The sequence below is a fragment of the Phyllostomus discolor genome, chromosome 8 (assembly GCF_004126475.2).
Source record: "Phyllostomus discolor isolate MPI-MPIP mPhyDis1 chromosome 8, mPhyDis1.pri.v3, whole genome shotgun sequence".
NCBI lineage: Eukaryota > Metazoa > Chordata > Mammalia > Chiroptera > Phyllostomidae > Phyllostomus > Phyllostomus discolor.
In genome coordinates this window covers 3050842-3064200 of record NC_040910.2, presented here as the reverse complement: position 1 = coordinate 3064200, position 13359 = coordinate 3050842, and the positions used below count along the sequence as shown (strand labels likewise).

General features: G+C 64.6%; 1 protein-coding gene across 1 annotated transcript in view; it reads right to left on the bottom strand.

Moving 5' to 3' along the window:
* The window catches only part of FGF2 (fibroblast growth factor 2), a 33836-nt gene extending 22459 nt beyond the window's left edge, over window positions 1–11377 (bottom strand). Inside the window, exon 1 of the mRNA XM_028519551.2 lies at window positions 10856–11377. Coding sequence (XP_028375352.2) covers window positions 10856–11033 — 178 coding nt within the window. The 5' untranslated portion in view covers window positions 11034–11377. The remainder of the gene's footprint in view (window positions 1–10855) is intronic.
* Window positions 11378–13359: the final 1982 nt, after the last annotated feature.

Below are 13359 nucleotides of genomic sequence, written 5' to 3'. Positions count from 1 at the left end.
GGGGAGGCGCCCCAGCGTGCCCAGCCCGGCCGCCCCGATAACGATAACGGTGAAGCCAGACTGGGTGGGTGGCCGGGCGCCAAAACCCAGCCAGGGGCGGCGCAGTGAGCAAGAGGCAGGTCGAGATTTTTTAAAGGAAGGGATTCTGCTAAAGGGGCCTGATCTCTGACCCCCCTTGGAGCCCCCTGCGCACGTTACATCTTCCTGGCCCACCCCCTCCGGGCATGGTCTAAGACACCTGCAGTGCAGACGGACTCGGACTCGGTCATCAGGTGCCTCCCCTCCCCCTGCTCTGGCTCTGGAGGGCGGGCGACACCCCACAGCTAAATAGAAGAAGGAGGAGAAAGCGGGGACAAGCTGTGTTTACATTTTCCACGTAGAAACGTGAAAACTGCTGGGGATCATCTGGGGAGAGAGCTGGTCAAAGGAGACCACCCGATTTGACGCCCGGCACCAGCTCCCCGAGGAGAGCCGAGAACTGCTTATCTGGCCGCAAGTGCAGCTGGTGGGTGCACACTCGAGCCCCTCGAGCGGTGCCCACGCGAAGGCATTTATTTTCCAGGCCGCAGGGGCCGGGAACCTGGCTGTGGCCGAGACTGACTCTGGCGGCCCCGGAGCCGCGCCCCGGGACCGCCGTCCTGGTGGAGCCCCTCCCACACCGACTCTAGTCCCGGCGCGCCGCCCGAGGCCCGTCCGCGGGGCGTTTCGCAAACACGGAGTGAACGCGCTTCGATGCCGGAGCCTGCGCTCTCGGGGCCTCTGCTCCTGAGACCCAGTCCCTCGGGAAAGGGGCCCACGCTGGTCTCACGCAGAGACCACGCGGGGAAGGAGCTTCTCTGGCCCCAGCGCCCCCTGCTGGGGGGCGGACAGGCGTGGAGCGTCACTCTGGACCTTCCTGTCGCAGCCGCCACTTGTCTGCAGCTGCACGAGTAGCCCCAGACTCCCCGCAGAAGGACCAGACAGCGGGACCCGTCCACCCGTGCAATCACGAGAGACCACCACATGGCCAGGTCCGGCCATCACATGCGACATGCTTGTTACATGACAGCACCCTGGAGGACGGGCGAGACACACGGCGGGCACAGCTCACGGCCGCCGAGGACCTGCCGCCTGCCCGGTGGCCCTGCGCCCGGTGCCCTGCCTGCAGCGGTCTGTGTGCACGCTCACGCCGCCGGGGACACGGCAGCCATGACCGGGGAGCCGGCACTTCCAAGATCCTACCACTGGAGAGGCACAGGCGAGCCGTCACCCCAGGCCGGCCGTCGCCCCCACGCGTGTGGACGACGGAGCCGTGAGCACGGCCCCGCCGGAGGAGCGCCAGGGCAGAGCACGGCGGAGGGCGGAGCGGGGACCGGGGAGCGGCCCCGGACTCCGGTTCTGCGCTTCTCCTCCGATGCCCAGGGCGGCGGTTCCCCGCGGTCCAGGGATGGACGCGACCCGCAGCCCTCTCCGGGAAGCCTGTGGCCCCTCACCTGGGGGCCGGCCACGTCTCTGAGAGCCACGCCCCGGGGCCCCTCCGGCTGAGGGGGTCCGACCGCCGCACTTAGGCCTCGGGATCACCGCGGCCACCTCCGGGGCCGGGAGGCCCGGTGCAGGCGCCTGCCCTTCTGGGCACAGGCTCTCCTTCCCGGGGCCACGCCTACTTGCGGGGACAGTATCGGCCGGTCCCCAAAGCTCCCTCCTGGGCCCTCCGGCAGAACTGCGCTCAAGTATCCCAAGGGTTTGGCTCTTAGGAACCACCCGGTCCAGGCCGTTCGGGTGAAGGCCGGGGAGCACAGCCCCAGGATGGCAAACTGCTCTGCCCCGGTCACCTCGGGCACCGGGGTCGCCCATCAGCCGTCCGCACCCTGCCCTCCGCCCGGGCGCCGAACCGCACAGACGCGGGTGAAGCGTGTCGCACTGTCACGCCCTCCTGCGGCGTCCTCCAGGGAACCGCTGGTCGAACCAACGCTGACACCGCGCCGGGCTCCGAGCAGCGAGTGCCGCGTGGGTGCCGCGGGCGGGGGAGCGCAGGGGGTGGGTGAAAACACCGTCCAGCGCGCGGTCTCATCCTCCCACCGGACGCCGTCGCACGCGGGGTCAGAGTTCACTGCCGTGCTTCACTTGCTACAGAAATGTCGAGAAAGAGCACGAGCAGTAAAGCAAATAGCTTCTGGCTCCAGTGTCTTCACTTCCCGCCCAAAAAAAGGGGACTGAAGTCACGATCGCTGAATGCCTGCCCTTCCCCCGGGCCACGGAAGCGCCCACTGTGTGTTCTCTCGCTCCTTTGGGGCGCGGTCGGCTTTGGGAGCTCTTTCCCGGAGGCGGAGCCAAGGGCCCCGTTTCCAGAAACCCTGAAGAAGCAAAACCCACCTGCGCACGCGAGGGGAAGGAACGGAACCAGGAGGAAGACGCTAATGAAGAACCGCCTGGAGGAGGCTCCTCAGAAAACCGAGGATAAAGCTGCCATGTGACATGGCGGCCACGCTTCTGGGCGCCTGTCCAGAGGACACGGAGCGACCGTCTCGGGAGGACACGCACACGCACACCCACGTGCTCACGGCCGCGTCGGCCACGGCTGCGTGGGGACATGCCCGTCAGGGGCGGGCAGACACTGGGTGCGCCGTCTGCAGAGGCCCGTGTCCTCCAGGACCCCGGCCAGCAGGACCGCCTGCCCGGTTCCCCTGCACCCCATCCCCGTCCTGGAGTCGCTCCGGCTACAGAGATGCAGACCTGCAAGCACGTAAGAGCTGCCGAAACGTGCAAACACACTCAAGGTAGAATATTCCTCTTTTCACGTACGATTTTTTGACCAATGTCTTACCCCGTAGAGCATAAGGAAGGAAGGTTAATCCTATATTTAAGGATTTATTCTATATTTAAAGATTAAATCCTATATTTAAAGATTAAATTCAGAGAAAGGCTCTCCAAGTGTGTGTCTCTGACGCGGTGAAGAGTAACACGGGGGCACTGGCTTTGCCAAGTGCAAGGTTACAGGAAGCCAGAGTCAGAGTTTCCAGGAGGAAAGGGACCTTCCTCTCTCCTGTGGCCCATCCAATTCAAGCAGCCGTCAGCCAGCAAGCAAATGCCACTCCCCATCTCTTTCTCTCTCTCTCTCTCTCTCTCTCTCACACACACACACACACACTCACACCGTCTGCCAGCGAGCCAAGGCTAGAATTAGCTGTGAGGAGAAAGGTCAAATGACATGGGAGAAAAAAAAGTCTTAGGCAAGAAAGCACTAACACAATTTAAATACACCCATATACAGAAGCCGCACGGCAGGCGTTCGAGTGAAAGACACGTACTATTGGGCAGTGGAGAGATTAATGTCGTCTCTCACGGGAAGCACAGGCTGCTCGGCCAGGGACACATCTTTAAACGAAGGCTCGATCTGCCTCTGCTCCTTTCTTCCGCTCCTCGGTCGGCAGCGGCCACCTACACACCTACGAACTGTTTTCTGTTTGCAGAGTGATTCAGCCCCGGGGTGGGGGGGCAGTCGCTGGGCGATCCCTGCCGCCCACCCTCGCAGACATCACATCACAAAGGCCGTGACTCACTCTGTCGCCGCACGGCTCCTGTCCTTTTACGAGTTTTCAGATTGTTGTGATGGATGCCGGCTGGCTCGAAGGTCTGAGTGAACTCTGGGATGAAGTGCTCGGTGCCGTTTCTCGTCGCCAAGAGGACACTCGCAATGGTCCCAGACAGCTCCTCATCCCCATTTGTCAAGTGATTCACTGGTTCAGACGGGAGAGAGAGGTTTACTGATTGGAGCGCTAATTCTCGCATCGTCATGGCTGAGTGAGAGCACCGCCGCCCGTCCCGGGGCCGGCTGGAAGCATGGGCGTTATCCAGTGGCCGACAAGAAAACCTTCCACAATAAAAAGTAACCCTAACAGATGATGAAGTTTCAGCTTTGCTGCTTCAAGGGGTTGTCAGAAAGAGCTACCGTGAGGCCACGGTCCACGTGTCCACCCCGCAGGCCCCCCACTGAGGTGCTCACGCACATCGCCCCTGGCTGCGGCGCCCGGGACACCCGGAGGTCACAGCCCCTCTCCGGCCGCCACCGGGCCCTTCACCCCGAGACGCAGCCCCGGGGCTCCCGGGACAAGTTGCTTCATCTCGGAGCAGAAAGGGAGCGGGTGGCAAGGTGATGGTGTTTGAGTTTCTTTTTAAAAAGGTCCTTACTGACCAATCATCTCAGTCCAATACGGGGCCAGGCAATGACACCCCGCCACGCTCTCAGAGACCCCCTGCAGAAGGCACGTGGGAAGGACGGGCCGGCGGCGGGGCAGGAGTGGGCCCGGGGCGGCTCCAGGGCTGGTGGGGGCCAGAGGAACCGCTCTGGCTGAAGGGTGAGGGGGGCAAGGAGGTGTGACGTGGGGAAGGAGGCTGGGATACTGGCTCCTTCCGTGGGTGCACGTGGGAACTGAGACCACCTTCAAGTGGCCACTGAGTCCGGGGACAGACACAAAAATTTGGACCCGGCCCTTGTCCGCTGTCCCCGGGGCCGGGACCACAGACACGTTAGGAGGCGCCGAGGACTCTGGGAGAGACGGGGCGGACAGTGGGCTCTCCCCGGGGAGCCTGGGCAGCCTGGGCAGGTGGTGCCTGGGGGAAGACTCCAGAGCCGGCTCCGAAACACTTCTCCGGGAAAACACAGGCGGGGGAGGAGTCCTGACCAGAACCAGGGCTTTGCCAGAACTCGGGGCCACGCGAGGAAGGGCCAGGCATCGTCACAGCGACGGTTCTGAAGCTGGTTCTGAAGGTCAGATGCTGGGACCGAAGTGCAGGCGCGGGAAGTGTGGCAGGGGTGGGGGGGTGCAGGGGCCGGTGCACAGATGGGGATGGGATGGGGCAGGTGAGCCACGCAGGGTCTTGTGCTCGGCGAGGAAAGGGCAGGGACTCCGCAGACAGGACGAAGGGGGGTCACCGAGGCAGGGCGGGCGCCAGCCGTGCTGGGAGGTCTGGGGGCTGGGAGAATCATCCCACTGCCGACAGAAATCTGCAGGAAGCGTGCACGTTGGCGAACGTGATGCTCGGTGCTGTTTTATGCGTGTGGAGCTGAGGGGGCGACGGTGTGTCGGTCCCCAGCGGTGGGAGACTCGGGGCGGACCCAGGCGGGAGGCCGGGGCGGAGGCCAGGCCGGACCTGCCAGAGGGGCAGGGTCCGCAGACGGAGGGAGGGGAGAGGCTGAGGCCGGAGCCGTGGGGACGGGAAAGCCGGACGCCAAAAGACAGAGAGACCAGGAGAAGACAGCTGGACGGGGCAGGAGACACCGGGGTGACGGGGTGCAAGAGGGCCAGGGAAGTCTCTGGATGACGACAGCGGCAGGCGATGTGCAGTGAAATTGTCCTTGCGCCCAATGTCAGAACGCGGGGGACAAACTGGATGTGGTCACGTGACGGAACCGACCCACGCGGGGCCCGGAGTGATGGACACAACGTCCAGAGCGAACGAGAGACGAGCGGACGCGCCCGAAGGGGAGAGCACAGGGCCCCAGCAGATGGCCCACCGAGAACCAACGGACGGACGGTGCGAGCTCCCCGGGGGACTCCCCGTCACTCGGGGGGCGACCGAACTCTCCCGTGCTCCGCCGGGCAGGAAACGGTTCCTCGGGGGAGTTTCAAACTGTCCCGGAAAACGACCCCCGTTCTCTAAAGCATCAAGCGTGAAGGCCCCCGAGGGTGAAGGCCAGTGGGCGGCCTGGCAGATGCCCAGGCATTTCACAGACACGCCGTGCCGCACAAAGCCCCTCACCGAGACCGGCCACGCGTCTCGCTGTGTCGCCGCACCGAGCGCGGCGGGTGGCCCACGGCCGTCACCGTGGGACGGGTGAGCGCGCCCCGAGTGGGAGGCCCAGGGCTGCCGGGGCCTTACTTGTGACGCGGAGAAGTCGCGGTGCCTACGGAGGTCACCAGCGTTGTGAGCGGAGAGGAACCACTCCCGGGACCCAGCCAGCTCACGCCCACGCCGCACGAAGTCCCTCTTTAAAAACCCGCGTCTCTCCTGGCTGATGTCAGCTACTGTTTAGTTGTAAATTTTAATGATAAATCAAGGTAGAGCTTACTTACACACTAAACCAGGGCTTTGACGTCCAGAAACCTCGGAAACCTGTGACCCTTTCCTTCCAGGACCCTGCGGGGTGATACAGTCTGGCGGGAAGGTCAACATGGGGCAGCCAGCGGCCCTTTGAGAGCACACACACCCCCTGGGCTTCTGTGCGTGAGCGAGCAAGCACCGGGGACACACCGGTCAGCCCGACGGCCGTCCCGCGCGGGAAGACTGGCGGACGGCAAGACAGACATTAAACACCGAATGTTGGCCGTCTGTGTCCGTCAGCCCCTCCGATTCCCTCGCACCAGAAAACACCCCGGAGGCACTTAGAAGAGACCAGTCCGGCTTCTTAGAACCCCAGCCCACGGCTATGGGGGTGAGGGTCCCCAGGACCCGCCACCGTGTGGTCCTCTCCCACGTTCCTGCGGCCATGAATCACGGGGCACGGAGCGGGGTGAGTCGGGGGGCAGGACAGAGCGCGGCAGCCGACCTTGTGGACACAGCGGGGGATGGCAAGTCACAAGGCCACGGCCACACTTCCCGGCAACGCCACGCAGCCCCGCGTTCCCAGCGAAACCCCGCACAGAGAGCTGTTGTCCCCCACCATCTCCCAGACCCCCCAAGTTACGTGTGAGGAGCCCTGCCGACACCTGAGCTAAGAGCGAGACCAGCACCTTGACCCTGGAGCGCAGGGGTGACAAGCTTGACCACGGAACAGAGCAGGACAGAGCCGGGTGCACAGAACATGGGTGGGCCTGACCGCCCGCGTCTGCCCCATGCCGGGCCGGCGTCTCCCGAGGCCGAGCTCGGGGCAGAGGGGCGCCCCCGGCAGGGCAGGCAGAGCCGCAGCACATGCCGCGCCGCCGGGAAATGGTGGCCATATGGCCGCCGCCGCCCTGCCGTGGCTGGTCAGGGACGGTCCTCACGGTGCGAGCGGGGCCTTAACCCGCCTTTTCTGACGCCGCCCATGGACACGTCTGAGAATCCACATGCACATGGGTAAGGTCGGTTTTACTATCATAACGTGCGAAAGATGGTTCTTGCTTTGATGATCACGTCTGCGACGCTTTATTTTCAAAGTAAGCCCGCAGACCCTGGCCGCCATAAATCAAAACTCGAAGATGCAGGAGCCCGTGGCCACACACCGCTGTGGGCGTCCCATCACACAGCGGCCACACGACGGACCCACACGGGGGCCCGCCAGGGGCGCCGCTGCTCCCGGGCTGAAGTCACTGGGCGTGGCCTCCTCGTCCCCGGCCCCTGAGGTGTGGTAACGTCTGTGACTCACGTGCTGTCCTTCTGGGGCCGCACTGATTACAGGATGTTCGCCGCATGAGCTACGGAGGGCTTACTCCACTTGTTTACTGGGGACAAACGGCGGCACAGTGAAGGCCAAGTTCACGCAGGCAGACCATGGGGTCCGCGGGCAGGCAGGAGCCGAGCAGGTGAGGGGACAGAGTCCGGTGCCACCCACCCAGCGTGTCCGTTTACGGGAAGGAAGCGAAGGGGAGACAGACGGCTTCCTCTACTGGCCCAGGGACACGGCAGAGGCTGTCTGTGGACGTCCAGAAGAGCCCCGCCAGAGCACCCAGGGCGCCAGAGGACAGCCGGCGTGTGGCACCTGCCAGGGGAGCAGACTGGCACCCAGACCCTCGCAGCAAAGGGGGGCTCCCCCAGGACCAGGAGGAAGAGCAGCCACTCGGGCCCCCGAGAGCGAAAGGACCCCAGCGAACACCCAAGTGCGCGGTGACGCGGAGCCGCAGGCACCCAGAAGCTGGAAACGCTGCATTCAGGCCCCTCCCAGCCGCCCTTCCTGCCGCCTCTGTCCCCTGCCCGGTCTCCCCCTTGGTGCCGGCGCCACCTACCCGCACCTCCCCAGCACCCTGCACCGCAGCAGTCTTCAAAGCAGCCCTCCAAAATGCCGGCCCTCGGGGTCAGCTCTGGGGAAGGAGCTGCATCACGACCGAAGTCACACGACGTGCTCACGTGCGACAGAGGCTGCACTCTGCCTCTAGAGGGCGTCGTGCTCAGACGCCACCCGGGCAGACAGCGCTCGCAGCCACGGATTCGACCTCCGAGGCCGACTCTCGGGCCGGCAGGATGGAACGGCCGGGGGGCGGCCAGCCCTGGGTGTTTCGGCATTTCCAACAGGTCTAGACGCCTGAGCTGTGGTCAGTGGGAGGCTGCCGGCCACCGGCAGTCACGTGTGTGCACACTGGCCAGTATGCTTCTCCTGGGGGTGCAGATGCGGCCGAGAGAAGGCGACGGCACGTCCTCACTTGTCTTTCCACCGGTCTCCCCCGGGTCCGGTGCACCGCCGGCATCACGCCTCTGACGTGCCGGCAAAGTACACGGACTCACACTGAAGCCCGAGCTGGCTGCACACGAGAGGCCTGAACTCGTCATTTTTAGGTTCATATTCTCCCAGGCTACTGCCTGATGAAAGGTGACTTAGGGAAACCGGCACACCCCCCGAGCCTGGGCGAGGACCCCAGCACTCCGAGCCGCCCCCTGTGGCCGGTTACCGAGCAGGCAGGGTCACTTGGCCCCGGCGCTGCTGACACGAGGGTCAGAACGCGATCCCCCGTGCACCGTGGGCTGTGCGCCAGCACCCCGGCCTCGCCTGCGAGACGGCAGCAGCACCCTGCAGGGTGCGATGACCACAGACATCTCTGAGCATCGCCAAACACTCCCTGGGCGGCGAGATCACCCCCGTTTGAGAACCACTGAGTTATAACAAGATCACAGGAGTGGCCACGGCTGGGAAGGAAAGCTAACCGTCATTTCACGAGGGTTGAAACGTGGCCTGAAGTTCAGAACGACCCTCACTCAGGAGCCCCTACAGCGCTCTGCTGACGGAAGCCTGGCAGCCAAGGCCGCAGGGAAAAAACTTGAGTCGGCGGCTTAGAACGTGTCTGAGGGGGGAAAGAGGTGGGGGGAAGCCCGCCAGGAACTTCATCTGGGGGAGCCTGCGGTCTTCCAAACAGAGAGCGGGCTCCGCTGGAGGAGCATGCAGCAGCTGCGGCGGCCCTGCAGCTGGTCCTCGCCTGCAGGGCCAGCACTGCCCAGCAGGCAGACAGCACAGCGGGGACAGCAGGGGACCAGCGCTACCCGAGCACCCGGCCTGCGAGCTCCTGTTCAGTTCAGCTGGGCTGGGTAATGCGAGTGGCTGATAGAGTGTTTAAATTATGGCAGGCCTGGAAAAAACAGTAGCATTAAAGACCTGCATCTTTTCTGCTTGTCGGTACTTTGGGATCTGTAAAGACCCAGCTGCCCCAAAAGCGCACTCCCTGTCCTTTATCAGGGAGTGCGGGTTTGGTGGCAGAGCTTTCCGGGTTTCCTCCTTCCCCGGCGGGTGGCATTCACCAGCTTCCCCACAGAGAGAGTTAGCACCTTAGCTCCCCATCTTCCCAGGTAAATGGGCCACCAAATCCTCCTCCACCTGAAACCCGGGAGGGAAGGGACGCAGGCACATGACCTTTCTAAACATCGATTTGTCGTTCCACTGTATGCATTCATGCGTTCGTGGGTTGTTTGTCGTACGTGTCCTGCCGGTAGATCGAGCCCACACCTCGGTGTATGCGGACGGTGGCCTAACAAACGCACATGCCTGGCCAGGGCCTGGAACGCACAGCTGTCAACACAGGTGTCTGACCCGCGTCTGCGGGTAAACTGTCCCCCGGCCCTGGTCCTCTCACTTCAAACCCCAGCAGCCACGTTCGCCGGCCCAGCCCCTGCACGCTCCTTCCTCTCTGTCACGGGGCGGGGGACGGGGGCTCTCACAGTGCGCCCCGGCCAGCACCCCCCGGGGAACTCGCGGCAAATGTGAACGCTCAGCCCCGCTCCAGCCCTAAGGAGCCAGCTAGTGGGGCTCGGGGCTCCGAGGTGTGCTGCAGCGCACCCTCGGGTGCTCCCAGAGCGGCCTGCAGTCCGAGGACCAGGGACTCCACGGTGGCGTTTCCGTGACCACCAACGGATGGTTTCCACAGAACGCAGGCTGCGGACAGAGGCCGCCACGCACTGTGTCCAAAGTCCCCAGCGCCCCTGGGCCCCGTGGCGAGGTACACACTACCCCTTCACGCTACCCTCAGGGTCCCAGAGCAAGTCACTGCAGGTGGGAGGGAGAAGTTTCTGCAGTTTTCCTCACTGTTGAAACAAAGGTCTGTCTCATTTTGTTCAGAATCCTCCCCCCCTTTTTTTTTCTCTGTTTCAGCTTTTGGGCAATTCAGGAGGGTGGGGGAGAAACGGATGGGGAGCGCTGGGTGCCAGGCGCTCGGGTCCTGCCAGATGGGCGTTTGAGGGCGCGACTCGGGAAGCCGCGCTTCCAGCAAAGAGCACCTAACTCGGCCGCGTCCCCCCCGGTCCTCCCCCGCGCCCGCGGGGCTGCCGAGTGCTCCGAGAAGAGGTCGGGACCTGGGGCCGGGGACACACCTCTCCTCACCGCAGGCCTCCGGACGCGACAGGTTGTCGCCCAGACGGGAGCGGGCCGCGCGCCCTGCGGCTCCGAGCCCAGGGGACGGTTTACGGGGAAACTGGCACCCGCAAAGCCCGGGGGGGCGCCTGACCCGACACCGCAGCCGGGCGAGGAGGCGGCCGGCGGCGAGCCGGAAACCACCGAGGGCCTCGCGGAAAGAAACCGCAGTCCCACCGGGTCTGAGTAAAGGGCAGTCGGGCGCGGAGGCTGGAATGGAGTGGAGGAGGAGATGGAAATGGGGGGCTGGAGCAGACAGGAGGGCGCACCCCAGAAGGTGGAAATGGGGGCTGGAGCGGAGAGGAGGTGGAGCCCCAGGAGACGGCGGTGGGGGCGGCCAGAACTCACTGTGTGGGTCGCTCTTCTCCCGGACCCCGTCCACTCGGCCGTCGGGGTGGATGCGCAGGAAGAAGCCCCCGTTTTTGCAGTAGAGCCGCTTGGGGTCCTTGAAGTGGCCGGGCGGGAAGGCGCCGCTGCCGCCGTCGTCCGGCAGGGCGGGCAGTGTGGTGATGCTCCCGGCGGCCATGGCCCCACCGGGGCCCTGCCGGGGTCCCCGAGCCCCTGGCGCCGCGCGGGGAGCCGCTGCCCCTCGGCCCCGGCCCCCGACTCGCTCTGAGGCGCGGCCCGGGCCCCGGCCGCGGCCCCGACCTCGGCCCCCCAGCCTCCCGCCCCGCGGCGCTCGGCCGCGCCCGGGGGCCCCCAGCCTCGAGCTGCTCGTCCCTGCCCTCCCCGCCGGCCCCGGAGCCCGGGTGTGGAGCTCGGAGTCTCCGCGGCCACCACTCTCCGGACGGCCCGGGATCCTGTTGCGGCCGCAGGCAGCGCGTCCGCCGCTCTGGCACCGCCGGGCCTCGGCGTCACCACTTCTACATCTCCGCCCCCGACACCCCCACCCCACGCGCAGCTCCCCGCCCTCTGCGCGCGCCGCCCCCTGCCCGCTCCGGGGTTTCGGGGCCGGGCGCTCCGGCCGCAGGACGCAGGCGCGCGAGGGCGGCCCTGTGGGGGCCTGAGCGGGGCCGGGGTGGGGAGGTGCGGGGCGTGCGGGGGTTCCACCCGGAACCTCCCCCCGAAGGCGCCCCAGCCCAGCCCTGCGCCAAAGAACCACGTTTAGCCCTTCCCGGCACCGCCGAGTTCTAGCGCGCAGCCAGCAGTGACGCAACCTTTAAAAGTTTGGGGGCAACTTGCTACCCCGTTGTTTCTCCGGGCCAGCGTTTGGGGCCGAGGAACTCTGTCCACCTCGGAGGAGCGGGGGACTCGGAAGTGGGGGGCGGGGTCCTGTGTCGGAGCAGGGTTTGAACGCGTCTGCCCCGAAAAGAGAGGGCGCCCGCGGGACACGAACCGCTGCGATCCAAGGCCCACGTTGCAATCATTTGCCAAGGAAAGGCGAGGAGGAGGCCGCAGGAGGGGAGTGGGCTGGGCTGCCAAGAGGAGAGGTTTCCTTTTAACCAAACCAACCTGAATGGGGCAACTCGAAGGCGAAGTTGGGCCCCAGATCCCTCCCGTGACGGACGCGCGTGCTCGCGTCTTAGTCCTAAACTGGCACCGACCGTAGCTGAATGGCCGGGCATTTCCAGGAGAGGGTACTTGGGCGGAAACCCCGAACTGCGCGGGACTGAAGTTAGTTGCACTCCGGCAGTTTTCGGGGGAATGTAAGAAGCTCTGCGGATTAGCAAGCTATCCCTCCATGAAGCTCGATACACTGAGCGCCCACCCGCGCAAAGCATTTCGGTAGGTGTGGTGGGAGATGCCCAGCGAGGCGGGAGACGCCGAGGGGCATGGACAAGGCCAGTGCCGCCAGGGAGCGCCGAGGCCAGGGGGAGTGACATGAAGTGAGGTTTCCCCCACGAGGGCTAAGTCAGTTGGGGGCAGGTGGGGTTAAGGAAAGCTTCCAGGAAGAGCTGAGCATACAGAAATTCGTCTATTGAGGAACATGCGTCGTTTCAAAACATCACCCACGAGTGCATTTGTTCGCAGGTTTCGCAGGTCTCCCAGGGGCTCAGCCCCAGATGCAGGTCTGGGGTGTCGTTAGGAGGGAGAGTGGCTCCGAGCTTTGAGAGCAGGCGTGCTCTGCCCCGGCTAGTCCGTGCTCTCCGAGGCCTCTCTCCAAAACGGACAGGTTTTTCCTGCACTGGAGGTCTGTGGAGACAGCTCCCTCCCACGAGGTCTCCGCAGGCATCCCGGAGCGCTGGCCTGCAGCGCTGGGGGAGGAGGGAGAGGAGCACAATGGAGTCACTATAGCCAGGCTGCTAAGTCACGGAAGTCAAGTAGGTCTGGGCCTGAGGGGCCAATTCTGTTCCTGCTTCCACCTTCTGAATTTCCCAGTCCCGTGTCGTCCAACCTCCAGACACCCTCCTGCCGCCCCCCTGCCGCCCCCCTGAAGGGCTAAGAGGAAGGAATGTTCCTGCGTCCAGAGCGCCTGACCTCCATCACCCCGGCCACCGGCCGTGGGGAGGATCGCCATCTGGGACCAGTCCTGAGGCTAAGCACGCGGAACGGATTCTTCTCGAGATCGTACCGCTTAATTTATGACGGGAACGCTTGGCTTTCCTTTCTTGTTTGGAATGCTGTGGGTATCGCCTAGTCGTGTTTCTGTTTGCAAACCCTAGGGCCCTGGAATAACGCTTTATCATTTCTTTCTAGCCAGAGAGTCTAGGTTCTCTTCCAGTTCATTCGATAGACAGCCTGGCGATTGCTCACAGAATTAAACACGGGGTCGCTGTGTGGAGTCCTGAGTCCATTCTAGTGTGCGCACAGAAGACGTGAGAACACATGGGCGCACCAAGCGTGTGCTTGGGCGGTCGGAGCGGCGGTATTCACAACAGCCCTGCGTGGAAGCAGCCCGAGTGTCGGCCGGC